General features: G+C 46.7%; 12 protein-coding genes across 12 annotated transcripts; 5 read left to right on the forward strand and 7 right to left on the reverse strand.

The window, feature by feature from the left end:
* Positions 1–892: 892 nt before the first annotated feature.
* LY89DRAFT_686039 (uncharacterized protein) lies at positions 893–2,257 on the reverse strand. The gene is made up of 2 exons (XM_018215195.1): positions 1,784–2,257; positions 893–1,725 (listed from the first exon to the last, which is right to left on the reverse strand). Exons 1-2 carry the CDS (start codon positions 2,142–2,144, stop codon positions 1,328–1,330), a joined length of 759 nt encoding a protein of 252 aa, XP_018069611.1. The 5' UTR covers positions 2,145–2,257; the 3' UTR covers positions 893–1,327.
* A 319-nt stretch (positions 2,258–2,576) lies between these two features.
* LY89DRAFT_783436 (HSP20-like chaperone) lies at positions 2,577–3,548 on the forward strand (the record flags this gene model as incomplete). Its single annotated transcript, XM_018222684.1, has 2 exons — positions 2,577–2,830; positions 2,993–3,548. 2 exons carry the CDS (start codon positions 2,577–2,579, stop codon positions 3,546–3,548), a joined length of 810 nt encoding a protein of 269 aa, XP_018069612.1.
* A 471-nt stretch (positions 3,549–4,019) lies between these two features.
* LY89DRAFT_719846 (uncharacterized protein) lies at positions 4,020–4,809 on the reverse strand (the record flags this gene model as incomplete). The annotated part of the gene is made up of 3 exons (XM_018218528.1): positions 4,540–4,809; positions 4,334–4,486; positions 4,020–4,247 (listed from the first exon to the last, which is right to left on the reverse strand). The coding sequence occupies exons 1-3, from the start codon at positions 4,714–4,716 to the stop codon at positions 4,020–4,022; spliced, it is 558 nt and encodes a 185-aa protein (XP_018069613.1). The 5' UTR covers positions 4,717–4,809.
* Positions 4,810–5,349: 540 nt separating this feature from the next.
* Positions 5,350–7,291, reverse strand: LY89DRAFT_619092 (general substrate transporter; the record flags this gene model as incomplete). Its single annotated transcript, XM_018210859.1, has 5 exons — positions 5,350–5,827; positions 5,880–6,216; positions 6,265–6,625; positions 6,696–7,149; positions 7,196–7,291. 5 exons carry the CDS (start codon positions 7,289–7,291, stop codon positions 5,498–5,500), a joined length of 1,578 nt encoding a protein of 525 aa, XP_018069614.1. The 3' UTR covers positions 5,350–5,497.
* A 1,228-nt stretch (positions 7,292–8,519) lies between these two features.
* LY89DRAFT_698110 (NAD(P)-binding protein) lies at positions 8,520–9,474 on the forward strand (the record flags this gene model as incomplete). Its single annotated transcript, XM_018216958.1, has 2 exons — positions 8,520–8,819; positions 8,869–9,474. 2 exons carry the CDS (start codon positions 8,520–8,522, stop codon positions 9,472–9,474), a joined length of 906 nt encoding a protein of 301 aa, XP_018069615.1.
* Positions 9,475–9,892: 418 nt separating this feature from the next.
* Positions 9,893–10,693, reverse strand: LY89DRAFT_588421 (ribonuclease H-like protein; the record flags this gene model as incomplete). The annotated part of the gene is made up of 1 exon (XM_018209480.1): positions 9,893–10,693. One exon carries the CDS (start codon positions 10,691–10,693, stop codon positions 9,893–9,895), a length of 801 nt encoding a protein of 266 aa, XP_018069616.1.
* Positions 10,694–11,814: 1,121 nt separating this feature from the next.
* LY89DRAFT_686043 (Aldo/keto reductase) lies at positions 11,815–13,363 on the reverse strand. The gene is made up of 2 exons (XM_018215196.1): positions 13,076–13,363; positions 11,815–13,025 (listed from the first exon to the last, which is right to left on the reverse strand). Exons 1-2 carry the CDS (start codon positions 13,134–13,136, stop codon positions 12,076–12,078), a joined length of 1,011 nt encoding a protein of 336 aa, XP_018069617.1. The 5' UTR covers positions 13,137–13,363; the 3' UTR covers positions 11,815–12,075.
* Positions 13,364–14,531: 1,168 nt separating this feature from the next.
* LY89DRAFT_686044 (uncharacterized protein) lies at positions 14,532–16,135 on the forward strand. Its single transcript, XM_018215197.1, has 2 exons — positions 14,532–15,929; positions 15,977–16,135. Exons 1-2 carry the CDS (start codon positions 14,664–14,666, stop codon positions 16,007–16,009), a joined length of 1,299 nt encoding a protein of 432 aa, XP_018069618.1. The 5' UTR covers positions 14,532–14,663; the 3' UTR covers positions 16,010–16,135.
* A 605-nt stretch (positions 16,136–16,740) lies between these two features.
* On the reverse strand, positions 16,741–18,003 carry LY89DRAFT_783441 (uncharacterized protein). Its single transcript, XM_018222685.1, has one exon. It carries the CDS (start codon positions 17,739–17,741, stop codon positions 16,854–16,856), a length of 888 nt encoding a protein of 295 aa, XP_018069619.1. The 5' UTR covers positions 17,742–18,003; the 3' UTR covers positions 16,741–16,853.
* Positions 18,004–20,865: 2,862 nt separating this feature from the next.
* On the forward strand, positions 20,866–21,371 carry LY89DRAFT_670760 (uncharacterized protein; the record flags this gene model as incomplete). The annotated part of the gene is made up of 2 exons (XM_018213185.1): positions 20,866–21,190; positions 21,262–21,371. 2 exons carry the CDS (start codon positions 20,866–20,868, stop codon positions 21,369–21,371), a joined length of 435 nt encoding a protein of 144 aa, XP_018069620.1.
* Positions 21,372–21,556: 185 nt separating this feature from the next.
* Positions 21,557–23,285, reverse strand: LY89DRAFT_750591 (uncharacterized protein; the record flags this gene model as incomplete). Its single annotated transcript, XM_018221206.1, has 3 exons — positions 21,557–21,599; positions 21,823–22,921; positions 23,237–23,285. The coding sequence occupies 3 exons, from the start codon at positions 23,283–23,285 to the stop codon at positions 21,557–21,559; spliced, it is 1,191 nt and encodes a 396-aa protein (XP_018069621.1).
* Positions 23,286–23,508: 223 nt separating this feature from the next.
* Positions 23,509–24,882, forward strand: LY89DRAFT_686046 (uncharacterized protein). Its single transcript, XM_018215198.1, has 5 exons — positions 23,509–23,658; positions 23,713–24,097; positions 24,156–24,215; positions 24,268–24,564; positions 24,625–24,882. Exons 1-5 carry the CDS (start codon positions 23,594–23,596, stop codon positions 24,775–24,777), a joined length of 960 nt encoding a protein of 319 aa, XP_018069622.1. The 5' UTR covers positions 23,509–23,593; the 3' UTR covers positions 24,778–24,882.
* The last annotated feature ends 125 nt before the right edge of the window (positions 24,883–25,007 follow it).

Here is a 25,007-nt window from a genome sequence, read left to right on the forward strand (position 1 = left end):
TGCAGGCTCGTGCGAAGTCGACACGATATCCATGTACAGTACCCTCCTCTTGTTAGTGATGCGATGATGGTCAGCCAATATGCGAAGTCAGCGACCGTCAGCCCGTTCCCCGCCATCTCATTCATCGCATCTTCATCAGCAGCTTCCTAATTTCGCCGACGACGCCCGAAGTCTATATTGCAATGCTCCGAAACGGGAATATTGGTGGACGAATGGATGGTGGAAGTGATGTTGCAATATCAGCCTCGCCGTATCGTTGATATCGAGAGCGCTGGCCGTTGTGTTGTCAGAAGGCACAGCTGCAGTGGACGCGATGCATGGCGGGGTAGTCCTCGTTTCAGAGCATCGGAATGCGTGGCTTGGCAGCAGACAACATATCAAGGTCCAGGATAGGAAGTCCATGTTTTGGTGCTACGTTACTCTTGTTTGTTCTTGTTTACTCACCTTAATACTCTTCTATAAAGATGATGTATGTGGATTATGGAGCATGAAGTTGTGCTACTACCAAGAATATCGATGCTCTGAAGTCTGAGTATCGTGGATGTCGATGACGTATCGTTATGCAACTCAGCTTGGTGGAAAGGAGGTCCGGCTTCTGTACCACGTTTCGCGAGAGTAAAGTCCGGATTAGCTTACCAGTTTATATGCGAGATGTAGACGAAGCGTGCGACGAGATTTTGTACTACCATACTGTAGGGTTCTTGCCTATTATTGTTGCGGGGAAGATCACAAGGGATGCTATGGGAACCTTCGATGTGATACTCGGTGACTAGGCAGTAAAAACTGGGCTGTTGATAGATTTGGCACAGTTGTGTTAGCTTGTTAGCTGAGACCAGTGCTGAGATCCAAGAGTAGTTCCTGGCGTCGATGTTTTATTTTTTCTCCAAATGTCTCCCTTAGTACGCTCGGTCACTTCGTGTCTTTTATAGTCGTATACAGAGGTATAACCGAAGTCAGTAACAAGCAGAAGAGAATATATTTGCTCTGACCTCAATAGGTCAGGCTGACGGACGACCAGTCTGGTCCAAAAACCTCTCATTTTCGTTCCAGGCCAGTACACAGTTGATTATTGTAGGACGTGGCCATAAGTCTGCTATCGCAATCTGGTTTTTGACTAAAGCAAAGTCCTTCAATGAATCGGAAATGATGATCACGTTGCGTAAAGACTGTATCAAGTTGAAGTGCAAGATTGTAAATCTGCAAATACCATGCTGTCTTCAAGGCAAATCACCCAGCCTATCACCAATTATTTCCAATTATTTTGTTTCCCAATCTCGCCAAGACGCCCTCAATGCCGTATCACCAACCCACCAGCAAGTGCCTCTCCTTAATGACTCTTCTTACTGCAATCACAATCCTCATGCTTGCATTGCTTGTGCTTGCATCCACCCTCCGCATGTGTGCATGAACACTCGCACTTCTTTCCTCCATGATGCGTACACCCATGTCCCTTATGATGATGTGGTTGAGCCTTGACGGAAACCAAGAAGTTCTCGCCCGTCTCACCAACAGCATGAACCAAGCACTCATCACCGTATGGCCACTCGCCCTTGAATTGTTCCTTCTCGTCGTACTCGGCGAAAGACTCCTTTGTTACTTCTTCGTCGAGGAGACAGGTCTTTGCGGCTTCGAATGCAGCCTTGCGGGTTAGGTATGTGCCTTCGACTTCGGTATTTTGGATGCCACCGATACGGTCGTTGTTGTAGTTAATTGTGGTTTGCAAGACTATACCAAGCTATTAGAATCCGCCTAATGCCATTGTATGGAACGAGCAAGTGCTTACCATAATGCAAGTGGCCCTCAACCTCACCAGCAGCATCGCCCTTGAGCTTCATCTCGTTTGGCTTCGTATCAAGACGGACCTCGAACTCTTGGCCAGCAGGTGCCTTGGCAAACGTAACTACTCCATCAGGGTGCTTCCACTCTTCGGCCTCAACCTCATGTTTTGCCTCGTACTTCTCGAAGTCGTCGCGGAGATAGCCTTCTGATGCAAGAGCTGAGTATGCGGCTTGCTTGGCGGCAGCGAGTTGGGTGAAGGTTCCTAGGATATCGACCATGCGGGTAGCGCCGGAGTTGTCTTCATAATAGTCTGTTACCGTACGCTTGACGTGGTAGAGAAATTCTGGTACTTCGTTTGATGCCATTTCGTTCTTGTTGTTTGGTTGTATTGAATGATTGTGATTCTTGAATTATTTCGAAAGAGTTAGTTGAAGTTGACAAATCGTGTTCTTGATTGTACGGCAGAAGATTCTGAGAGGAGCTTCTGTATATATACGCCATGATCTGTTTGTCATATGCTTGCAGCAATTCACTTACAACCTAGCACGTGATCGCGTGGTTGTGGGGTGATGGAGGAGGGGAAGTGATGGGCTGATGCCCCTGGTTTGCTCTACCGACGTCATTCTACACGCGTTTACTGCAATATCTTCATGGCCTGATCAATCAAATTCACTGATTGAAGTGATTGATCAGATGCTTGGTGTGTGGCTTCATCATGTGTTGCAGGCTCCCCCGCATATAAGTGCTTTCCTACAATCCTTCTCCGCAATTTTCATCTTCCACACCATACTTCATCAATGAGCCCCTTAACAGCTATTGAGAACCTCTATCGAGAATACGCCCCTTTGGCATTCCAACCTAATGAGAAGATGTCTCCGTTCTCTCAGTTCGGCAGTCTTCCTGGAGTCGGTGGATATGGTGGTGGTATTGATCGGGACTTCTCTCCCATCCTGAACTACATTGATGAGTTTGATCGTCACTTCTCTCGCCGCCATCGCTTTATGAATTGCTTCATCCCAAGATTTGATCTCGAGGAGGATGCCCACAACTAGTAAGTATATCTCAACTTTCTCTCAACCACACTTCCAAGCAAGCGCCATTTTCAGCCACCGTAACAACTCTCGACATCTCATTTCTGGTTCAATGCTGCTTCTTTTCTCTTTCAAACCTTCAACATAAGTATTCCAAACACCAGCTAACACCCCTCCCCAAGCTACCTCTACGGCGAAATTCCCGGCGCAACAATAGACACCATCACCATCGAAGCCCACAGCAACCACACCCTCCAAATCTACGGCAAGACCATCCGCGTCGGACCAGCCCTCCTATCATCTCAACCCCAAGAAGGCTCCGACGGCGGCGGAGAATTCGTCAAAGTCCAAGTCGAAGACCACGAACACTCGACTGCCGAGCACAAAGAACACGTTGAACCACCAACATCCGCGCCTACCCAACAAGCAGTAGCATCTACATTCCCACCTCCTCCCACCCAAGGTCAGCAGTTAGGACATCCGCACCATGAACGCCATCATACTTTCGGTGGCGGTCTCGATAATGGAAATCCGAGTCAACGCCATATCTTGCTTTCTGAGAGGCTGGTAGGAGATTTTCACCGCACGTTCGCGTTCCCGAGTCCGGTTGTCGAGGATGGGGTTAGGGCTTCGTTGGAGAATGGGGTTTTGAGTCTGGTGGTGCCGAAGAAGGATGGGGGGTCTGAGGAGAGGAGGGGGAGGAGGGTGCCGATTATGCAGGGGGGTGGGAGGAATTGAGCGTGTGTAGGAGATAAGGGGATGTAGGACTGTGTGGGATGGGGATGGAGTTGAAAATGTTGACTTTTGAAATAAAAGGTTAGATGGCATGGAGTGAGTCTGGCATGACATATATTAATGAAATGGCCTGGAATTTGAGTTCAATTTTTCTTTTTTGGTTGGAGTTCTTGGAGTTGTTTGGTCGATCCTATTCTCTGGAAGTCGCCCCTATGTCTGACCATATCCATGGCAGCATCATACCAACCAGTCATCATTCCTCACTGCTTTCCCAGATTAACGCCTCAGTGGGTATCAGTTCATCTATTGTACCATCAGCGAGACTCTCTGTAATACATCCCAGACTCTTCATACCAGAAGCAGAAAATCTTCGCACAACTCATGAAATGACCACTTTCTCCTCATCAAAAATAACCACCATGTCCTCCCCCTTTCTTTCCTTCAGTCTCAGAGATCGCAAACCATGCCAGCATCTCAAAGACGAGCCGACACATCAAGACAGCCAGGCACAACCGGTCTCTTAATCCTCAACTTCCTCTTCCTCTTCACACCCTCCTCCATCGCCTTCACCTCTCCAACCAGCTCTTCCTCTTCCTTCTTCTTCACAACCACCATCTCCTCCTCCTCTTCCTTCTTCACCGCCGTCTTCTCACGAACAACATCCCATCCCCAAACACCCAGATCGACTTTCCCCTCTCTCCACTGCAGAAAAAAAAAATTAGCTTCTCCTTTCTCTTTCTCTCCCCTCAATGCAAAGTAAATGGCGAACAGAGAGATACGGTACGTACATCCTTAGCATCCTTCTTCCGACACTCAACACACTTCCCCTTCTTGCGAGGCGCCTTCAGCATCTTGATCTCGATCCCGTTCATGCACGCGAAGGTGCCGGTCTGCTCGCCGCAGGGGAAGAGCTCGATTGGGCGGGAGTGGTTGCAGATGTACTGAGCGCGGTGTTAGCTTGAGGAGGAAGGAAGGGAGGGAGGGGAGTGGGTACCTGGGTGTTGTAGAGGATGCACATTTGTTGGATTGCGGGCGTTGTGTTGTGTTGTAAATGTGTGTGTTGTTTGATTTTGTTGTGGATGTTGATTGTGTGGGAGTTGGGGAAAAAAAACCCCCTATAGAATGCGATCATGAGGCGGATGGTATAGATCGACTGACGTCGGTTCTGCATGGAGGCGCTAAGAGGGGTTGAAGGTGATGGGAAGAGGGGGAGGTTAAAGGTGAGGCTGTGAATGTCTGTGATATCGACATGCTATTGTCTTCTGAAGTTGAGGCGCTATAGTTTTTAGAGGATTTTGGAATGCCATCCAATAACCAAGACAGTACAATAAGTGGGGTTGAGATATTGAACGTGGTTTGGACATTGTAAGATGTTGGGATAGTAGCTTGTGTCAGGCATTCAGGAAATGGCTTTCGCTCGACCATGAGGAGTCTTTATAGTCTAATGATATTCAACAAAGGAGTCTGTTTTGTGAAAGAACACACTCATCAGGATATGTAAATATGAATAGAAGATGCTCTTGGTTCAAGAGAGAAAAGTGTCTAAATGCAATGCAAAAGAAAAAAACAGACATTGAAGAGCCTGAGGCTGACTAACAAGCGTATGGGCAAAACAACCTTATCTAAAGCCTAAACTCAAATAGCAAAAGCCAATGGACTGCAACTAGTATTCTTTGGAATAAACCCCATCCATAATTAGATTTCCCCATCCTCACTGGAGGAAGAATTGTCACGTGAGCCACTGCACTTCCGAAATTTGAAACGTCCACTTCATATGGGGTATTGTACCACCCAGTAAATGTCTCAGGATTCAATTTCTATGAGTCTAGCATCTCTTTAGTTCATCTCGTCTCGGAAAGGTGACCGAAGCGCACTTCGAAAAGTAGCCGATTATCAACACCGACTCGCTTACCCACCGAGCCTCCTTTGGATCTGCACCCCACACCCATCCTTCAAGCCATCTTCTCATCGCTATTCTCCACTCTCTCCTCAACAACATCATTTCCATCCCCTTTCTCACCCAGTGTTCCAATCCTCGCATCTTCCTCTTCGTAGACAGCTGGTCTATGCAGCTGCGTGGCAATCTTATTCCTATGAATAAAGATCCCTGGTTTGGTTTCAAAGAACCGATCGATGTCCTCCAGAGAACGGTTCGCTGTCTCGGGGTAGAAGAAATAGGTTATTGGGATGAACGAGAAGCAGATCACCGCCCAGATAATCCAGAAGCGCCAAGACAGATTAGCGATTCCCGAGGGAGTAACTTCAGCTACCATGTAATTCATCTGCAATAATTAGTCTCCAGCAAAACAAAAATTTCGGACACATTAAACTCACAATCCAATTGGTCGCCATAGCAAGACTAGCGCCCTTTGTTCGCATCTCTAAAGCATTGATCTCGGTGGGATAGAGCCATGGTACACCGAGGACACCCATCCCGAAACTTGCAAAGAAAACGAAGAAAAATGTCACGGCAACGGCACCGTAGTTGTATGAATTGCTGGGATCGGATTCTGTGAGTGCAAGAACTATTGTGATTATGACCCAGCAGGTGCAACATGCTGCCGCGGAAGTCATCATGACTTTTCTTCGACCGTAGCGTTCGATTACGAAGTAGGCGAGGACGGAGAAGAGGAGATAGTCGACTGAGCCAGCTGCTGCTAGAATGCGTGCTCTGAATCCTGGTCAGTATTGGATGTGAAGATTGGTAATCTCGACTTACCGGAGCGTATCGATATTCAGTGCATGAATAAACACATAAGTCATGTAATAACTCGTAACATTGATCCCAGAAATCTGGTTCATGGCCTGCATCCAAGCGCCAAGAATCATCCGTCTAAGAACTCCAGACGGACCTTTTCCAGAGAGGAGTTGAAACCAAGTGTAGCTATTCAAGTGCTCGCGATCGAGGACATCTTTGATGATGTTGAATTGTGTTTTGACTTCTGGTGATGATGTGGTTGCTCCGTGACCTTCGAGTGCTGCGAGGACTTCGTATGCTTCTTCGTATTTGCCTTTTCGGATCAAGAGACGGGGCGAGTCTGGGAGGAAGGGGCACAAGACCCAGATGAGGCCTGTGAAAACTGTTGGTCCGTTAGCATTGAACGGGGCGATTCATAAATTCAAGATAGATTGGAGAAATTGTAGACTTACAAATCTGAAAAGCTAATGGAAATCTCCATGCAACACTGCCCTTAGCAAAAGAGAAACCAAGAGTCAACCAATTTGAGATCGAAAATCCTGTGATGCAGTTCGCCATCTGAATAATAACCAACTTTCCCCGACTTCTCATCTTGCTCGTCTCTGCTTGCCAGACTCCCGCTGTTGCTGTATTCATGCCAGTCCCAAGACCAGCTACAACTCGACCAACCATCATCTGAGCTACGCTATAACTCGAAGCTTGGATGATAGCTCCAATGGCGATGATGGAACTACCGAGTAAAATTACTCGAGGCCGTCCAAGAATATCGCCAGTAATGATAGTTGAAAGAGCTCCAAAGAAGCAGCCAAGGTTATAGACGGATGTGAGTGTTCCTTGAACGGAAGTGCTTGGGAAATTCATAGTCCTCAAGAAGTCTTCGCCGACGAGGACATTACCGAAGACACCCTGGTATAGGTTAGTGAGAATCATAGTTGGGGGTTGCAAAGAATACCTGGTCATAGCCGTAGAACACAAGGACCGTAGATGCAGCGAGAGAAATCCATATCGTCAACGCTTCACCTGAGCCGCCAAGATACTTGCGAGCCATTGTGAAAAATTTGCCCCCAGACTAGAAGGGAAGCGTTGAGGTAAAGAAATTTCTAAGATTATACCTAGATGGTCTCTATCAACGGACTGAAGATGTTTGAGAGAAAAATAATATCTACCCCATGGGGAAGCGGAACCTTTATCCTTCTCACTGCATCGTGACCCTGAATACCTGGGGTAATAGCGGGGTTCATTCCGTGCATGAGGGGATTGATATCAAAGCGGGATTAATTCAGACTAAGGTACTAATTCCCGCCATCAAGCCACTTCCAAGCCCTCACAAGGCACTGGCGTCGGTCTTTGACCCGAGGCGAGTCAGGGACTTGGCCATGATAGGGTAAAGACATGTTGATCTCTGCAGATTAAAGTGACGACGTTTGTTGAGAAACTGCAGAAATATCTTGGAAGGAAAGTAAGCCGACTAGGCTTCCCCGCATGTCACCTTGTAGCCGGTCACGGACCCGAAGCCAGCAGAAGCTGGACATGTCCCATATGTGGAGGCAAACTCAGCTTGGAGAAGGGAAATACACCAAAAGTAGCAAGCCGAAACAGACCAGGTGTTTTCCGAGAAGGTTTTCCGGCTTCGGTCGACTTTCCTTGCTTCCAAAATAGCTTCACTTGAGCGTCGGCAGATGCTGAGTCAACCCTGCTCTAGAATCTTGATCACAAAGCCAAAAGTTAAAGAGCGCTTTACGATCGTGATGTTTTCCTCCTTTCGTCCTTGATATTAGAACTTTTGCTTTGTGCCCCGACGGAATCTAGCTTTCAGCTTTGACAGAAACAAAGCCTCACTAGCTTGGCGCAGTGTTTGCACCTCTATGCCACTAGGCATACCTTCAACCTTCTCGTGTCCTGTTACCTTCCTCTCTGATGAGGATATTCTCCCCACGCAGATATTCTTTCCGTTGGTTGTGATTCAAATATCACGATGTGTGTCGGGAGGACGTCAACGGACTGTTCTTGCCCCTTTCAGTTCAAATTTCCGAGTTGCCGACTGAAACTCGACCCCACCTTGCCCAACTGCACGTACTAGACACATCATCGACACAGCGTCGCCGCAGACTGACAGCAATGAGGATTGTCAAATATATAAATATACAAAACCAACGCTTGGAGAAGGTGAGTCAACAGAGGTAGATATCATCATTGTTCTTTCTTTCCAATCTTCTTCCTCAATCATTGCTCGATTGAGCCCCCACCTCTTCTCGACAACCTCACAACAAGACGACATGGCTATGAACGTAGCATCAAAGACGGCCATTGTCACAGGCGCAGGATCTGGAATCAATCTCTCCTTCGCCAAACTTCTACTCGAAAGAGGCTGCAATGTCGTGTTCGCAGATCTCGCACTCCGCCCAGAAGCCCAGGCAGTGGTAGCAGACTACCCCTTAACCTCAGCAGGTGCCAAAGCTGTCTTCCAGAAGACAGACGTGACGGACTGGGTACAATTAGACAAGATGTTCGACGTCGCAATTGAGCATTTCGGAGGGGCAGATATTGTCTGTCCCGGAGCTGGAGTTTATGAGCCTGTAAGTATATCCCATACTTCACTCTTTATGCAAAACTAAACCAATACAGCCATTCTCCAACTTCTGGAACTCTCCCGGTACTCCTCCCTCGAAAGACGACCCAGCCCAATCCCGCTACGCTCTCCTTGACATCAACGTTACACACCCCATTCGCGTAACTCAAATGGCAATCTCCCACTTCCTCACCAACAAGAAGCCTGGTGTGATAGTCCACATATCTTCTGTCGCTGGCCAAGCTCCCTTCTTTCCCACACCCGTCTACGTCGCTACAAAGCATGCCACGAATGGCTTCGTCCGTTCCCTAGCCCCACTCGAGAACCCACCAACGCATCTGGGGTTGCCGAAAATTCGAGTCAATGCTGTAGCACCAGCGAGAATATTGACACCGCTGTGGACGGATAACCCCGAGAAGATGAAAATGGTGGGAGACAATCCTGGATGGGTTACACCAGAGGATGTTGCGAAAGTTATGCTCGATTTGGTGGAGAAAGAGGAGAATGTTGGTGGAACTATATTTGAGGTAGGGAGTACGGTCAGGAAGGTCGAGGTCTTCAATGATGGGGGCCCGAAATCGGGGAATAATCATGTGGAGAGTGGGCCAGGTTATGATGATGATATGTGGGCGAGTTTGAAGAAGCAATTTGATGGGAAATAGGTTCTGTGCTTGTAGATTTGGCTTCAGGCGTGTTCATAGAGTGTACACAGTAACTTTACAACTGTTTCTCCATGTCAATTGTTTCACTTGTAGCACTTCTCTCGTTGGTGCTCAGTCAATATTTGATTCATATCAATATCCACGTTTGTGGACTACCACTGTCCTGTCACACCCGGCGTTTGAATCTTTTACCCTGAAATTGTTCTCTTGTCTCTTCAACATCCTCAGCAATTGCCTCGGTGGTTTGTCAATGTCACAAAACAATTCGCCCCGAATAAGATCCCTTCGACCTCAAGACTTCACAAATAGGTTGGGACCTTGAAGTAGTTCAAAGTACCTTTCCTTCGCAGGGCTTCACCAGCCTCAGCCCTGCTTGTAGGCGTCAAAATCCCATCAAAATTTGCCTTGGCATTAACAACTAATCCGTGTCCTCATAAAATTCCGCCATGGTCGCCATCTCGTCCGGCTTACACATGACACCTGTATACTTCATGAACTTCGGAACGTCCTTCAACGAAGCCGCGTCTTTGGCAGCTTTATCAGCCTCCGAGTTCTGCTCCCTCGGAATAGCCCAGAACAATATCTCCAACCCCTTCGCGGCATGTTTTCGTACCTCCTTCAACAGCAGTTCCCACAGATCTTTGTTTTTCACTGGCTCCTTCTTCGCAGTAACCCATCCCTTGCGCTGCCAGCCCTGTATCCACTCTGTTGCGCCCTTAACAACATACTCAGAATCCGTGGCGATAATGAGGCGCTTCCAGCCTTCTCCAACCCAGATCCTGAACTGGAGGGCAGCAATTACAGCTCGTAGCTCGGCTCGGTTGCTAGTCTGTGCTTGAGAATCGCCTTTTGGACCGCAGTCCTCGAGTCGCAATGAAAATGTGCCGTACTTGACTGGTTGATTTCCAAGAGTAGCTGGTCTGAACACGAAAGCACATCCAGCTGTTGGATTTGCCTGTCCATTATTGAGACATGCGCCATCAGTAGAAATTAGAATGTCTTTATTGCCGGATCGACTCATAAATCGGTAATGCTTAGTCCGAATGCCTATGGATCCAGCGGGTTTGAATGAAGCAGGATCCAGCACCATCCCATTCACGAAAAGAGAGTCCGGGGTATCGGTAGTATTTTGCGGTTGGAATTTGGTTGGGAAGACGTTTGAAACGTCTGGAGCAACGTAGTCCGGCTCTTGATGATAGCCAAATACGCTGTTTGGCATCCCTGGGACGTAGACTGCTTCGAACTGATTGACTTCCTTGGGCTCCGGGTGTTCATTCTCGTTTCCCAGTTCACTCTCCCCTCTCACTTCGGTATCCTCATCGAGGCTGTCTTGCATGAAGCTGTAATCGACGGTGCAAACGCCACAAACGACGAGTCCGTGACCTTTGCACACCAAAGATCCATCAGGACGTTCAACAGGACTATCTGGTCGCCGCGAAGGCATCGTGGTTCTTTATTTGAGGTTTATGAATTGAATGCGAGAACATAAGAATCGAAACTCTCGAGAATGGTGGTTTGTGCGAGAGAGATGAGAAAAAGCAAAGAGCGTTCGACGGCGTTTGTTCGCCAGGCTTACCCCTCTATCTTAGCGCGTCACATGCTGGTCCACGATCAACATACCTACTCTGAAAACCGTATTTTGAGAGTCATGGTGAAGACACAAAAACAGAAAGTGTAGCCTTTGCGTATCCGACCTCACTCCTAGCTTAGCGAGCGAAGACTTTCGTCAAGTCAAAAAGTCAAAACTTAGAACCATCGACCGAGATCGATGATTCTTCCAAACAAGCAGCTTGTGCTAGTTTTAAAGAGGCTACAAGTCCATCTGGAACTCTGTCAACTAAGCTAACAGTATATTAGATAACCTTAGGTTTTCCGGACTACATGGCAAGGAGTTGCTTGTTTAATTTTATATACCCAGGTAGAGTTGGCGCTGCTCGTGGTGGCTTCTGTTATCCGCAAGTGGGCTTAGCGTGACAAAGGGGCTATGGATACGTCATTTGGATATACTTTCAGAGCTACATCAGATTTTTTTCAGCTTTGAGGCTTTAGGTAGCCTTGCAGGCTTCAGCAGGCTGGGCCCCTGGACATGCTCTTTATTGAGTGCATAATAAGTTACGAACGTCTTTCTATCGAGATCAAGAGGTGCATATCAGTGTCATTAGTCACGAGTAAATCTGTTCATTCATTATTTAAGCCTTTATATAAGCTCTGAACGTTTGAGCAGATGGCAGATTTGGAGAGTAGTCGCTGTGAGAGGGGAAAGTTGCAGGAAGGTTGTCTCGCTTGATGCTAAGGTTTTCGATTGTCGTGAGTAGGGTTCGAGATTGAATACATTGAGTTTGTCTCATTGTTCAAGAAGAATTGATCATTGTAACTATACAGCACCCGATAATGAATACGCTTTGTGGAGAATGACGAAAGGTGATGTTGGGAATATCATCGCTGACTTGCGCCTCGCCTAAACAAGCTTGAGATGATTGCTTTTGATACTTAAAGGCTGGTAGTCCTTAAGTCTTCGACGAAACGCTTCGCATTTATGAATGCCTAAAAGCTTCCATCATGCTGGCATCATCCTGATCCCCTTCTACTTCCTGCCGCAACTCAATGCCAATACTTTGGTGCAACACCTTTCGTTTTCAACCAAGCCGCCTCAAGCACCTCAACCACGTCCTCTGGCAGAGGACCCTTCTCCAGATCCTTCAAATTCTCCTCCAAGTGCTTCGTACTACTTGCTCCAATGATAATTGCATCGTTAAATTCCTTTTTCATCGTAGAATGATGCTCAATCCACCTCATCGCTACCTCAGCGATCGTCAACCCATGTTTCTCAGCTGCAGGCTTGATAATATCCAACGCATCGAAGTAGCTATCATTCCAGTACCTGCCTCGATGTAGGGTGCCTTGATATTTCTTGGGATCGAATCGAGATCCAGGCTCGAAGTCTTCTTGATCACGTGTGTAGCGTCCCGTCAAGAATCCTCCAGCAAGGGGTTGGAAGGCGTAAAGAGCGATACCATAGTGCCTCAAGCAAGGGAACAGCTCTGCTTCAATAGATCGTTGGAGAGCATGGTAGATGCCTTGATAGGCAGTTGGCTTAATCCACCCGTTCTTCTCGCAGATCTCGCAGATCTTTGCAACTTCCCAGGACTGGTAGTTGCTGACACCGAATCTGGTGAAGTATCCTTCTTGGTGCAACTTATTGACTTCTCTCAAGGTGTCTTCGAATGGGTGCTTCCTGTCTGGACCATGGAGGTAGAACATGTCGATTTTCTTGCAATTCAAAGCTTTCAGTGAATCCATCAGGCCTCGACGGACATCTTCAGGAGTGTGATCGTAGACCTCCATGTCACTCAGAGGACCACCTCTGTTTGGGTAGAGCTTAGTGTCCATGACGATACCTCGCTTCTCCCAGTCAGTTTCAGCGAGGATCTGTTCGGTGGTTCCGAAGCCGTAGACGCGGGCAGTGTCAATTTCATTGTGACCGTGCTTTTGAAAGAGGTCAATGAGAGCATTGGCCCCTTCTTTGGTGTAGACTCTTGCACCAAGTGTGTCTTATTTCATTTGTCAGTGGAAGCTCTTTGTGATTTGGATGTTTACTCACTCTCCTTGCCAATCGTCATGGCGCCGAAGACGATCTTCAGCTTGGTGGAAGATGAAGTCATGGTTGCAAAGATGAAATGATCTGTGGCTTGGACGATCTCTACTTCTGGATTGGATTCGTGAGTAGAGCTTCGAAGGCTAAAGTGAGGTCTCGAGAATCAAGTTCTGCTGAAAGTAGAAATAACAAGTAACGAGTTGTAAGTTGTAATGTAGGAAACACTAGAGTCGGTCGCTCCTTCTTTTATACTCACCACCACAATAAGATCTTCTCGAACATCCAATTCATCCCTTAATTCCGTCAAAATCCGTTGTGAGTTCCCTTCCACTTCATCGAAATAACCGGCGTTACCCCGCGAAGCGAGAGCTCGCATAGCGAGTATTTCTGCAGCCTGCTTACGGTGGCTGGCAAGCTGCCTCAATCACGACCCACTTCTCAGATCTAGCCAAACTGGCTCTTCTGAAAGGGCTTTGCCGACTGGCGCGATCCACTCCTAAGTGGATTATTCGTCTGGGGTTCGCTTGCGAGTTTTCGGCCGACATTCTTCGGCAATGTGCTGTTGGGATATCGGACTTAGGTAACGTTAGGTAGAACAGTCGACGTCCATATAGTACGGAAGGGGGTTGCCATAATTCAAGAGACCGACAGGGGTCTATTATTCCTTGCAAACCACAACAATATTATATCTTTTCAAGAAGAAAAATTCAGAGAATTAAAGTGCTCGACTCTAGCCACATTTTAGTAGCATTTTGGTAGATTTTGAGCTGGACTTGGTAGAGTATACAAGGAGTTGTAGACCCCTGTTGGTCTCGTGAATTATGGCAACCCCCTTCCGTACTTTGTTAGTGAGGTAGGCTAATTACGTCAATTTCTGTCATGTTGTCCCTGGAAAGTGCCAAGCAGCGAGTCAGAAGCTGTCACGTGCTTACCTCTTGAAGCTGCCATTCGAAGCATCAAGTAGTTGAGTCCATCCACTAAAAGACACCCAGATTCCTTCAACTCCGTCGGTTGACATATGCTTAGCACGGCAAGTCTTCATAGTGGTACATTGTGTGCCGAGGAACACAAACGAGTACACCCAAAGATACTGTGCAAAGGGAAGAACATCAAAATTGAAGTGGTAGATCCTGAAGAAAACAAGGTAAAAACATTATGAGTACAAATCGGGATGAGACCGTAGTTACTGGAAAGGAAAAAGTTGCAGGAGGATTGTCCAATGTGGTGTTGGACTTCTCGACTGTCTTAAAGAAGAGTTTGAGAGAACCTCCTAGTTCCGTTTTCTATACAATGTATTCGATTGCCGTGCTCTACATCAATTAGTTGTTTTACAATGAGGAACAAGAGGCAAAGGATGTCTTCGAGATGCGCCTTGCCGAGATAGGTTAAGTCTATGCTTATGTAAGTTGGTGCGGACACGGGGCAATCTTGCATCTTTCGTCCGTATCATCTCCTTGCGCAGCCGCAACAATCAACAACAATACCCCGAGTTTGGGAGGACGCGACGAATGACATATGAGTCCATAACAGATCTGCCGTGTGATAAAACGTACTGTCCCACCAAGTAGCTTCCTCGAAGTCCTTTGACTTCATGATGTCCTCACAGCCGCCTCCATTCCTAAGGCTTCCATACGAATTGCGTCTTGAAATCTACGGACTTGCCTTAGATCAAAGACTTGGATACTTCCCTAGACACTATCTATCAATTTCATCCGTCAATCGACAAATTCGACAAGAGGTTCTACCCATCATCCTCTCGAATTCCAGGTATTTTAGCAGCCTGGAAAAGATATCAGACTGGACCTCGAGGGGAGATCCATTTCTTCTGAGCCAAATTCAAAATGTTACAGTCCACATTTTCGAAGACTCTTTGCTACAAATCGCAGATGCTCTAGCAAGTAGTATAAATGATGCCATCTCAGGTCCTAGAATTGCTCCCAGGTTCTGGAAGACAATGTCAGCTCCACAATTCGGTCGAAGCAACACCAAAGCAGGAAGTCGACATTCTTTGCGAACGAAGATTCTATGCGCTCTTTGTCTGTCAAAACCCGAACTTGTTCCTATCAGTAGCAAAGATGCTATTACTTCAACGTGGGACGCCTTCAAAGCCATCAGCGAGGTCAAGAAACTCTGGATCCTGTTCAAGGATTCAACCCACCCCAGCAGTCGCCGGGCGTTTCCAATCGAGCAAGAGCTCATTCTTGATATTATTGCCACAGCCTGTGAACGCGTTCAAGATCTCACCGTCTTTTCCGATCTCGTCTCTCTCGACTACCTAGGACATTTCAAAGACCTTCGTCGCCTCCGTTTTAGTGGATACTCAAAGTCCGACCCAGAAGAAACATTGAAGATTCTTCAAAGTCTCGAGAAACTGGACACCGTCATCTTATATCGCTACCCGGAAAGTTATGATATTGACAACAACATTATCACTTCCAAACTTCCAGAATACCTCTCTGTGACACCGAACGTCGTTGCATCCCTAAATCCTTTGAAACACTTTCAGATCTCACACATGTCATCCTACGTTCCCTCTCAGTACATTTCCACAACACTTCTCCAGTCCCTTCGGAATCACCTACGAACTCTTCGCATCTTCCAGCTCTCTTCTGATTACGCCTTGACTGAAGATATCGTCGAGGAACTCATCTCATTCCTTGCTGATTCTCGAATCACGGATATCAAGATTCGAGTCAAAATCCCAAAGAGGTTTGGAGAGCGGGATGTCATGAGTTTCTTTCCTAAGACGTGTAAGAATGGAGAAGCCAGTACCAGAAATTCGAATGTGGAAGGCCTGCTCCACCTTGCGATGACGGCGAGCGGGGCTTGCCATCATATCACCCACGTTAATAGGATGTGTGTAAGTATTTCATCCTCTAGCTCGGCAAATGCATACTGATTCTGACTAGATTTGTGATCCCAATTGAGCTCATTGAGTAACATGAAGTTTCATGTCGTTGATGGATAAGTGAACTGCGAGCGTTGGCCATGGAAAGAATGTTTGATAGTTAATGTTCATCGATCTGTATTTCAAGTTCACATATATAATGCATATACTTCGGTTCCTTCACGTCCAAATGCCTGATTTCTATGAAATCATTGTTCTTATTCTCATTCCTTCCTCTCACCTCAACGCCAAATACATATCATCAACAGACATTCCATCCAATTCCATAACCCACGAACCCCCTACATCTCCCGCAGCAGTGGCAAAAGCTCAGCTAGCGTACGTCCCAACGAGTCTCGTGCCCATGGTCGTCGTCATCATCATGTGCTTGTCCTCCCACCGCATTTCATCCTTCCGTTGGCTCCTTCAGAACCCTTGTCGCATCATTTTGATCCTGCAAATGGTAATCGAACACTATTTACTGCAATATTAAAGGAAATTTTGAGAGAAACTTGACTGTTGAAAGTGAGTTTATCTTCGGCCTAAAATAGGGTTTGTTGCACATCGCATTCCCGACGGTTTCTGGTTTTTCCACAGAATGCGCGCGATGTGGGGGCAACACCCAAAATCTCATTTTTATATAATACCTCGCTGGCTCTCTGCAGCTACTATATCACTTCCCTCATCTGAGCGATCCAAAGTTTGAGCATGGCCGTAACATGTTTGAGATCAAACGACTTAATGATTAAGGTTGTTAAGAAATTAGTTGTTTTGTAGGCAAATTCCTGAATTTTTGAGATTCGTGACATATGAAGAGATATATACACTCTTAACTGCTTTCTTATGCTAAATATAGAACGCACCACTTCCATCTCGGTCTGTATGTGGCTCAGCAGCTCACCTCAAGGAAGGGTTCAAGGACGCAAGGCTCTTAATCATATCGCCTCTTTTAGTCACTTCACGGCTGCCGAACCAATACCAGTCTCCCCACCTTCCGTACCAAGCAGGTGCCCGACCATCTACATTTCCTACAATTCTGTACATCCTTTCATGCAAACAGAGTACCGCCAGTTCAAACTCAACGCTCCAATTATCAGATGGGTTCCCATCAATCGCTATGAATCTGATGTCCTTCAGCTTTCCAAGGTTCGACGGCCACGGGTATGCAATGCTATCATCCGCCGAGTTTAGATCGTCTGCCCGGCTTTGCTTCTGTCGCTGATAGGCCGTTTCCAGGGACTGTGCTCGTTCGCGTGCTCGTTCCAGTGCATGTTCACCAACTGGTTGGGCCAGAACATGTTTCTTGTCCGGTTGGGCAGACGCTGTCCGGCGACATTGAAGATCAAGCACCAGAGTCTTTATTGGTACATCGGCTTCGTATAACATCCCAAAAATAGGCTCCAGAGAATATGTGTCTCCGTCAGGAACAGAAATAGCCAGAGAAGTGAGGAAGTGGATATGAGGCGTCGTCAACTCCAGGAAAGACAAGCACTTGGATGGACTTGGGAATATCAAGCCGGACACGGCATAGAAAACCGAGCTAGCTTCGAATCGGACTTGTTGGCTGACGAAGAAAAATGGGTAGAGTGGACTTTCCCCGGGGTAGGGGGAAGACGCAATGTTGGCTATGCATCTATAAATTTCGAGCCTGAGATCTAAGGGTAGTGCCAGGAAGTTGAAAGGCGGATTCTCGACAACTTCTTCTTTGATAAGAGGGGTCGTGAGCAAGGGCGATTGTAAATTTCCACCAAGCAGCCGATGACCAAGATTTATAAGCGTAAGCATCGTTCTTTGCTACTGAACAGGTTCTTGATGCAGTGTGTCAAGTCTGAGTCCAGTTGTCGACCTCCAATACTCGTCCTCCAGGGTTCATGTGCTTCTGCTGCTCGTGCTGAGGTGTTGGAGCGAGAGCCGTGCAACAACTTTCGTCGGCTAAGAGTCGTATCAACGTATGTTTCCAGAGCTGGGGGAATACAGCTCATATTCCAGACTCCAGAGGAAGCCCAGAAGCTGGAAGTGAAGATTCTGCATTTTGGTAAGGCTGAGGTTCGGACGTTGTCGTGGCGAAGTTCAAGAAAGGCGAGTGTGGCTGAAGGTGCAGTTGCAATCAATGTGGGGCAGACCAACCAATCTCCTTCTGAAACAGGTTGCTTCTTGACCTTGAACCTCACTGCTATCTATCATCAACAGCATCACTTTAGACCTAAGTTTGTTCATGGAGAGACGTGCTCTGCTTTGCTCGTGGCAACTTTTCAATCACAGGAGTGGTCATTGATGGACGAAGTGCAAGGCACGATAACAAGAGTTGTCACAGCCAAGATCGACATTGTTTTTGGTTCGCTGCATATTATCCTCGAGTTCTTTCTGCTCTTTAGATTGCCGAAGCAATCTTGCAGCATCTTCAAGTCTTCGACTGGTTCGATGCGCTGCAGCCAACACTGTTTCTAGCTGTGAAGGCCTCTCCAAAGCTGGACTGGCCATCCTCGACTACAATGGTGAATGCTGTGACCATATTCATATCGACTTGCTTAATATCGATTGAACAACATTATTTTAAAACCAGATCGTCATCACAAGCTTGGGTCTGGCCTCGAGTGAGAGGAGAAACATCCCCGGATTGGCTGGCTTGCGAACTCTTTGGTCATCCTTGAGCTCCAGTACTCAGAGCTCGTCCCAGCCGGGCGAGACTCCAAACCATCTTCCGAAGTACTAACCAAGTGTACTACCTTCTTCTACCAGATTCTGCATTGAGTATTATAAAAGTACTCGGACTTCCAGATCCGATCGTGCAGGACGAGAGGGATGGAAACAATGCTATCGTTACCCACGTGTTGAAGCAGATTTATAGGAGCGTGTTTCTGCACGCACGTCGAGCTCTGGATACTACGTGCAACATTGCATCTCCTCATGAAGAAGATTCGAAGAAGAGGACTGCACTTCCAAATTACAACACCAATCAACTTCTTCTTCCTCACCAAGATCTGACGTTCTATCTGTATCCGAGTCCAGTTCAGGGCTTATAGGCATTGCAGGGAGATAGTGTGACCACATTTGTCTCTTCCGAAGCTGCTTTGAACACGTCCAAAGAAGAAGCTCCTCATCTTCTCAGCCATCTACACACGGCACCAACCGCGTTCGGCAGAGTGGCTCATTGGTACCTGCCGTACTTGTACCAAGCCACCACGGACACCATTGTAACGACAGAGCCTGGGTATCCAGACCAGACCAAGCGCTTTCGCTAGCATCCACACCTCCAAGGATCCATCGTGACTCCGTACGCCGACTTCCTGGATGCTCGCGCAGCTCATCAGAAGTTTCATGAGATACTTCAACGAGAATCACACTTGTTGAAAATATCGCTCAAGCTCGAAGATCTCTATGTCTGGGACAATTTTCGCATCTTGCACGGCCGGGAAAAGGTGTTGAGCGTCCCGAAAACGAGTGTTGGGCAGAATGTTACAGAACAAGCTGTTGTTGATAGCTACAGAGCGCTTCAAGTGGATACGTTGTTGAAGTACATGGATGAGAAATGGCTTATACATGTACCGCAAGCTCAACTTGATGAAATGGTGGATTTGGTCAAACGCTGAAAGCTGGAGTGATTTAGAATTTTGGAAAGCATGGAGTTTAAATTATGCATATTTTCATTCCTCGTTCCGACGAAGTACTCTGAGGTTCTTTTTCTTTGACAATTTCTTGTTTGTCATATTCGAAATCAAGGCTGTCATTCCTGTTTTTGCGAATCTTACTCTTACCCCACCAAAATGTCTGGAAAATTTGAAGGGAATGCTTTCAAGGCAATGAGGCGGATGAAACCAGCTGTCTCGCTGAAGTCTTGACTAATATTCATGAGTTTCTGCTATCCAAACCTGCACTGCGCACAATAAAGGTAGTAGAGCTTCCAGATTCGGTCATGGAGGACTCAGGCTGTTTGCCGTGCCGCAGGCCGGCAGTGCAGCAGTGCAGACACGAAAGAACATGCAACAAGAACTCATAATGGTCCCCCAGCGCTACACCGTCCCGGGACCCCCAGCTCTAAGTGCGCTTTTGATTTGATGTTTCATGTATTTGGTACTTGTTGCCGTCCTGTTCTGCAGGGTCGTTCTGGGGTTTATGTTGCGGCCGCAGTTGACGACTGAGAATTCTATATTCTGTATCCACGCTTGTCGTAAACATGTCATTTTACTCCTGACTTTCCAGTACTTGAACTACCGCTTTGTTAAATGTAGTTTTTTTGTTTTACTCGTGTTGCCCAAAAAGCTGTCTAGTGTAGTGGTGGGAGACGCATAGTATTCTGTAACATGGCAACTGAGAGAAGTACACAAACAAGAAGAACTGTCTCTGGTACGGATGAGCATCTTTGAGGATCCTAGAGAGTCTCATCCTTGTAAAAAGCTTAAGATACGGATAATCATGTCCGTTTTCTCTATCTTACGTACGTGATAAGTCAAGAAATCCTCCAGAAGAAAGACTTCCACGGGGATGTGTTCTTCCCGCCCGCTGTTCTAAAGTCGTATCATGAGTACGAACTTGCAAGATCTATTCGCAAGCAGCCCGAGGACAGCCGGGATCGGTGAGGAAGAATGATCCAATAATCAAGTCTACTTTCTTTGCAGCAAGAAATGACCTCCACAAGAACAACGCCCCAGAAACGCCAGTCTGAATTTTTGCGGCACGAGTACCACTTGGACAGTAACTCATAGAGTTCAAAGGTAGGGTTTGAAAGAATGAGGAATTCTAAGAAAGCTTCCTCGCCCGCTCCGCGCCGCAAATCTTCAAATATATATAAAACAGCATCTCCCTCGTCCCAAAACTGAAAACCAGACTTGTTTCTCTTCAATTTCAAACACCTTACATATCAATTCTCAAATAATTCATCAATATTCAAGCAGATTGACTCTCAGTCATCATGTACTTCAATGTTAAGAGCTGCGTGGCGACTGCGTTGGCTCTCTTGGCCTTTACTACCCAAGCCCAACAATACCAGGGAACGAATCCTGTCCCCCCACTTGTTGCTTGCTCCGGACAAGGTGCTGGAAACTGCAATCTCGGTTTCGTAGGGTTTAACTACGACGGTGGAACGACATGGAATTGGGTCACGATTTATGACAACGCCTGCAACCCAATCGGTGGCGCGTATGGCAACGTCGACAATGATGACAATCCATGGGGACTGGACTCAGAGCTTCCATACGTGACGGTTTTGTACCAAGTAGGGTGGCCGAACGATGATTGTAAGTTTGATTCCAGCCAACAATATATGTTGTGGCCTGCACCTGGAACTAACCACTGTGGAAATGTGTAGACTTCGCTTTCGCATATGCTGATTACTCCTTCGGAGGAGAGTTTGCTTGCGGCTTCCAGGATGCATACGGGGATGACTTCAATGTATGCCAGCATGCATTCCCGTGCTAGTGGCATCAACAAGGCTTGCTTTATCCCACATCTCACTCATCGTTTGAACTGGAAGAGCTGCAATAGTGGTGGATTAGGATACTATTAGAGGCTGAGGGGTATGATTTTATCACCTCGCCGAAAGCAGTGTTTGCCGTACAACAGGCCTTTTCCAAGCTCTAACACGATCCATTCATGGGAAATGTTCATCCAATTCCAGATATGCTTCTATGTGTGACCGTCCCAGTACTAGAATAGAGTAAAGTTCCCAACAAACTCGAAATCTCGACTTCTAGTAGGGCTACTATAACTACTACACCACCCATCGAAAAACACGACGCTCATTTGATTGCCAGCTTCTGCCCCTGTGTTGAAAACATCGTTACTTGTCGTGCCCATGACAGCTAGTCCAAATGCACATTGCGCGAGGTATGACTCTGCCGTAATGGGTACTCCAGAACAAGTATCGTACTCGCTTGGCCAGCTCGTGAAATACCCGCATTGAGATTGTCGTGTCTCCAACGAGGCGACGATGATGAGAACTACCACCATCCCTATGAGTATACCGGTATAAATTTGGTACCACAGTGCAGAGATGCAAGGAATGACCGTTGTTATGTTTTGGTCCCGAAAGAAATAGTATCCATAAATGAAAAGAGTAACCACAAATATGATCAAGTAGAACAAGACGAGAATAAAGCCTGTGACCGTTTCGAGACTGACATTGTCGTCGATTGAAGTCGGTACCGTGTAATATAGGCAAATAACAATCAGGCCAACGATAGGCACGAGGAAGGAGACACGAAATAATAAGCTTTGCCAGCAGTTTGGTGCATGGTAGTCGTTTTCAGAGGTCGCATCTGAGTTTTCTGGTAATCTGCTTGTCGAAAGCTCTGGAATTTCAAGTAGCTGCACTCCGTCTTGAAGGCTTTCTCTATCTTGGGACATTTGCATAGTTTGAAAATCCTCATAGTTGGTATAGATAGAGTCATCCGTCAACCAAAAGGCTGCAAAAAGCCTCAAGAGCCCAAAGACGGACAAGGGGAAGAAGATAGTTCCAATTGACAAGGTGTTTGAGAAGTTGGCACTGTTCCAATACTGGCTCGGCACGATGCTGCTTGTGAGTGTGTAAAGCGCATTCACACCTTGTAGGGTGACGATGAGAGTCTCCAAAGCCCCCACTGACAACAATCTCGCATGCTTGCTATCTGCTCGGGATACGCAGTACTCGCGACTGTTTCTCGAAAGTGCTTCGGACCCATCCCATCCACGAGATGTCCAGAAATTTACATTAGCTGCCGCCACATCAACAGCGCTCCAGTGCTTCGCTCTTATGCGCCTGTCGGCGATGGCAAAATATCGCCATAAGATGGTGGTCGGATTGTAGACGCCAATTCGCTCGTGCCAACTTGGTCGACGTTTCGCAAAATACACAACTTTGGGAGCACCTGAAAGTATATGGGCTATGAGCGGAGCTAGGCATAAGGTAAAGAGCGTGATCCAGTCGCTGAATGCCAAATCTTCCGATTTATAGGAAAAGGGTAGAATTTCGAAGTGGGTAGTATTAATTGCTGCCAAAGCGCGAGAATGGAGGGACGCGAGAATTAAGACTTGCAGCAACTATTGTAGGGACCAAATGCTATTAGTACATGAAGCTTGAGATATTCTGGATTATCACTTACCATGGTTTCGAAATCAAGTTGTCCATAGATGGCTTCGGCGCATGGCGAGAGGAACGACCCGACCCTAGTAATTTTACAGTACACAAAGTCCATTCCAATGAGCTCAGGCAAAAATGTACCCGTAGCATGTCACAGTCAATTTCCATCGTTCAATGAATAGAACAAAAACAACTGTCACGGGCACCGATTTCGTTTTCGAATTACCAAGGAACACAGGAGGAAAATAGTCTCGACGTGGGGGCCGTCGGCCCATGCCTCAACCTCAGACCCTCACATTACAATTACAGTTACTCCGTAGTATTGAGCCTTACGATAAATAAAGCTCACTGACTAGAGGTCCCCAATATTATATAAATCCTTCCCGAAGGCTTCAGAAGGATGACTGGTGGAGTCAATGATTACGTGAGACGCGACAAACGAACCCTACCGCGGTCTAGCGAGGAAGAAACTTGTCTGAAAAGAAGAGTTAGGGGCAACGCTCGTTCCTGCGATAATATCCTCACCCAAGTAGAGCCTAAGCATATCTGAATATTTGAAATCAAGAAGGAACAGTATGAAAAAATGACCTCACGGAAAATGCCTTACGAGTTGAAGACCAACTTCAAACCGTCAAAAATTGATGTGGAGTAAGTATTTCATTTCATCCAAAAGCGACACCGTAGCTACTGACCACTTCGCAGTATTGTCGCTGTACAAGGCCTCTGGGCTAACCCAGAATGGACCTGGAAGAAAGCGGGCGTGTTGTGGCTGGCGGATTTACTACCGCTGGACATCCCTAATGCACACACAATGACTTTTGGTCCGATACCTCGTCCTCCTCGGCCCCAGATGAAGCCTTCTACGTACCTTCTTCTTGATGTATTTATACTGGGTCTCCTCATACTAGGTGCTAGATGCCATCCATGGCGCACCCTCGCTTTCACAATGAGCGCGGCGCTTGCATTGCTGCAAGCTTGGTTTTATCTCGAGAAGCACCTTGTGAATCTACGAACAACTCCCGCAACGGAAATTCATGACCAAGCTATTGTGCTTCTTGCAAAGCTTATGGATCGGCAGAAGGAAGAGGTACTAGCGTTTTACCTGAGTATATATTGTTCGTTGACTTGGCTAACTAACTGAATAGCAAGATTCAATCCCAATGATCCTGATAGGTCACAGCTTTGGCGGACTTGTCATTAAACAGGTACATTACGTATATAATTTCGCAAAATGTTTTAGCTGAACGTACTGAAAAGGCAATGGTCCTCGCCGCAAATGACCCTCAATATACGACCATTGCGAAGCGAGTTCAAGGTTTCATCTTTCTGGGAACTCCACATCGAGGCGCGAGGCTTGCCACAGCTGCAAAATACTGGTGGTTCCAATCAGCCTTAGACATCCGAGCTGTACTTGAAATGAACTCTAAGATTTTGGTGGATCTAGACGATTCATTTTTGAAGCTACCCTCCATTCAAACGAGTAAAAGTATATATTGCTTCTTTGAAGAGAAGCCGACAGTTTATGGCCCACCATTCTTTCACTTTTCGATGAAAGTATGTACAAATGAAATAGAAATATGCACTTTCTTTTCAGGAATCTAACGAAATTTCTAGGCTGTGGATGAAAGTTCAGCGACTTGGCCTGACCGTCCGGCAGAAGGACTATCTAGGAAGCATTCGGATCTCAGCAAATATGAAAAGCATGACGACCCAGATTTCCAACGAATCTCAAAAACCATCCAAAAGATCCTAAGTAGTTTACCCTAGAGCTATCAGCAGAAGGAACGATAGGTGGCTCGAGAAACACGTTCAGCCCAAAGAATAGAAACACTTTCCACGAAACAACACGCGCAAAGAAAGAACAATTTCGACCGACGATAAAGAGAACCTGTGCATCAAAAAGGATGAAACTCCATGCATTTATGCTAGCTCGCGGAAATGTATACCATTGCTCATCAATCATTTTCCATCATCCCATTTTCCTTCCCCCATGCCAC

The sequence above is a fragment of the Mollisia scopiformis genome, assembly GCF_001500285.1.
Source record: "Mollisia scopiformis unplaced genomic scaffold LY89scaffold_15, whole genome shotgun sequence".
Taxonomy (NCBI): Eukaryota; Fungi; Ascomycota; class Leotiomycetes; order Helotiales; family Mollisiaceae; genus Mollisia; species Mollisia scopiformis.

Bases quoted from the DNA above. Each gene is read 5' to 3' on its own strand.
- LY89DRAFT_686043 (XM_018215196.1), bottom strand. From the start codon at position 13,136: ATGACTTCATCTTCCACCAAGCTGAAGATCGTCTTCGGCGCCATGACG. The intron at 13,026-13,075 runs GTGAGTAAACAT...AAATGAAATAAG, and splicing joins CATGACGATTGGCAAGGAGA to ACACACTTGGTGCAAGAGTC.
- LY89DRAFT_686039 (XM_018215195.1), bottom strand. From the start codon at position 2,144: ATGGCATCAAACGAAGTACCAGAATTTCTCTACCACGTCAAGCGTACG. The intron at 1,726-1,783 runs GTAAGCACTTGC...AGCTTGGTATAG, and splicing joins TGAGGGCCACTTGCATTATG to TCTTGCAAACCACAATTAAC.
- LY89DRAFT_686046 (XM_018215198.1), top strand. From the start codon at position 23,594: ATGACCTCACGGAAAATGCCTTACGAGTTGAAGACCAACTTCAAACCG. The intron at 23,659-23,712 runs GTAAGTATTTCA...ACCACTTCGCAG, and splicing joins CCGTCAAAAATTGATGTGGA to TATTGTCGCTGTACAAGGCC. The intron at 24,098-24,155 runs GTACTAGCGTTT...CTAACTGAATAG, and splicing joins TGGATCGGCAGAAGGAAGAG to CAAGATTCAATCCCAATGAT.
- LY89DRAFT_686044 (XM_018215197.1), top strand. From the start codon at position 14,664: ATGTCCTCACAGCCGCCTCCATTCCTAAGGCTTCCATACGAATTGCGT. The intron at 15,930-15,976 runs GTAAGTATTTCA...CTGATTCTGACT, and splicing joins CCCACGTTAATAGGATGTGT to AGATTTGTGATCCCAATTGA.
- LY89DRAFT_783441 (XM_018222685.1), bottom strand. From the start codon at position 17,741: ATGCTTACGCTTATAAATCTTGGTCATCGGCTGCTTGGTGGAAATTTA.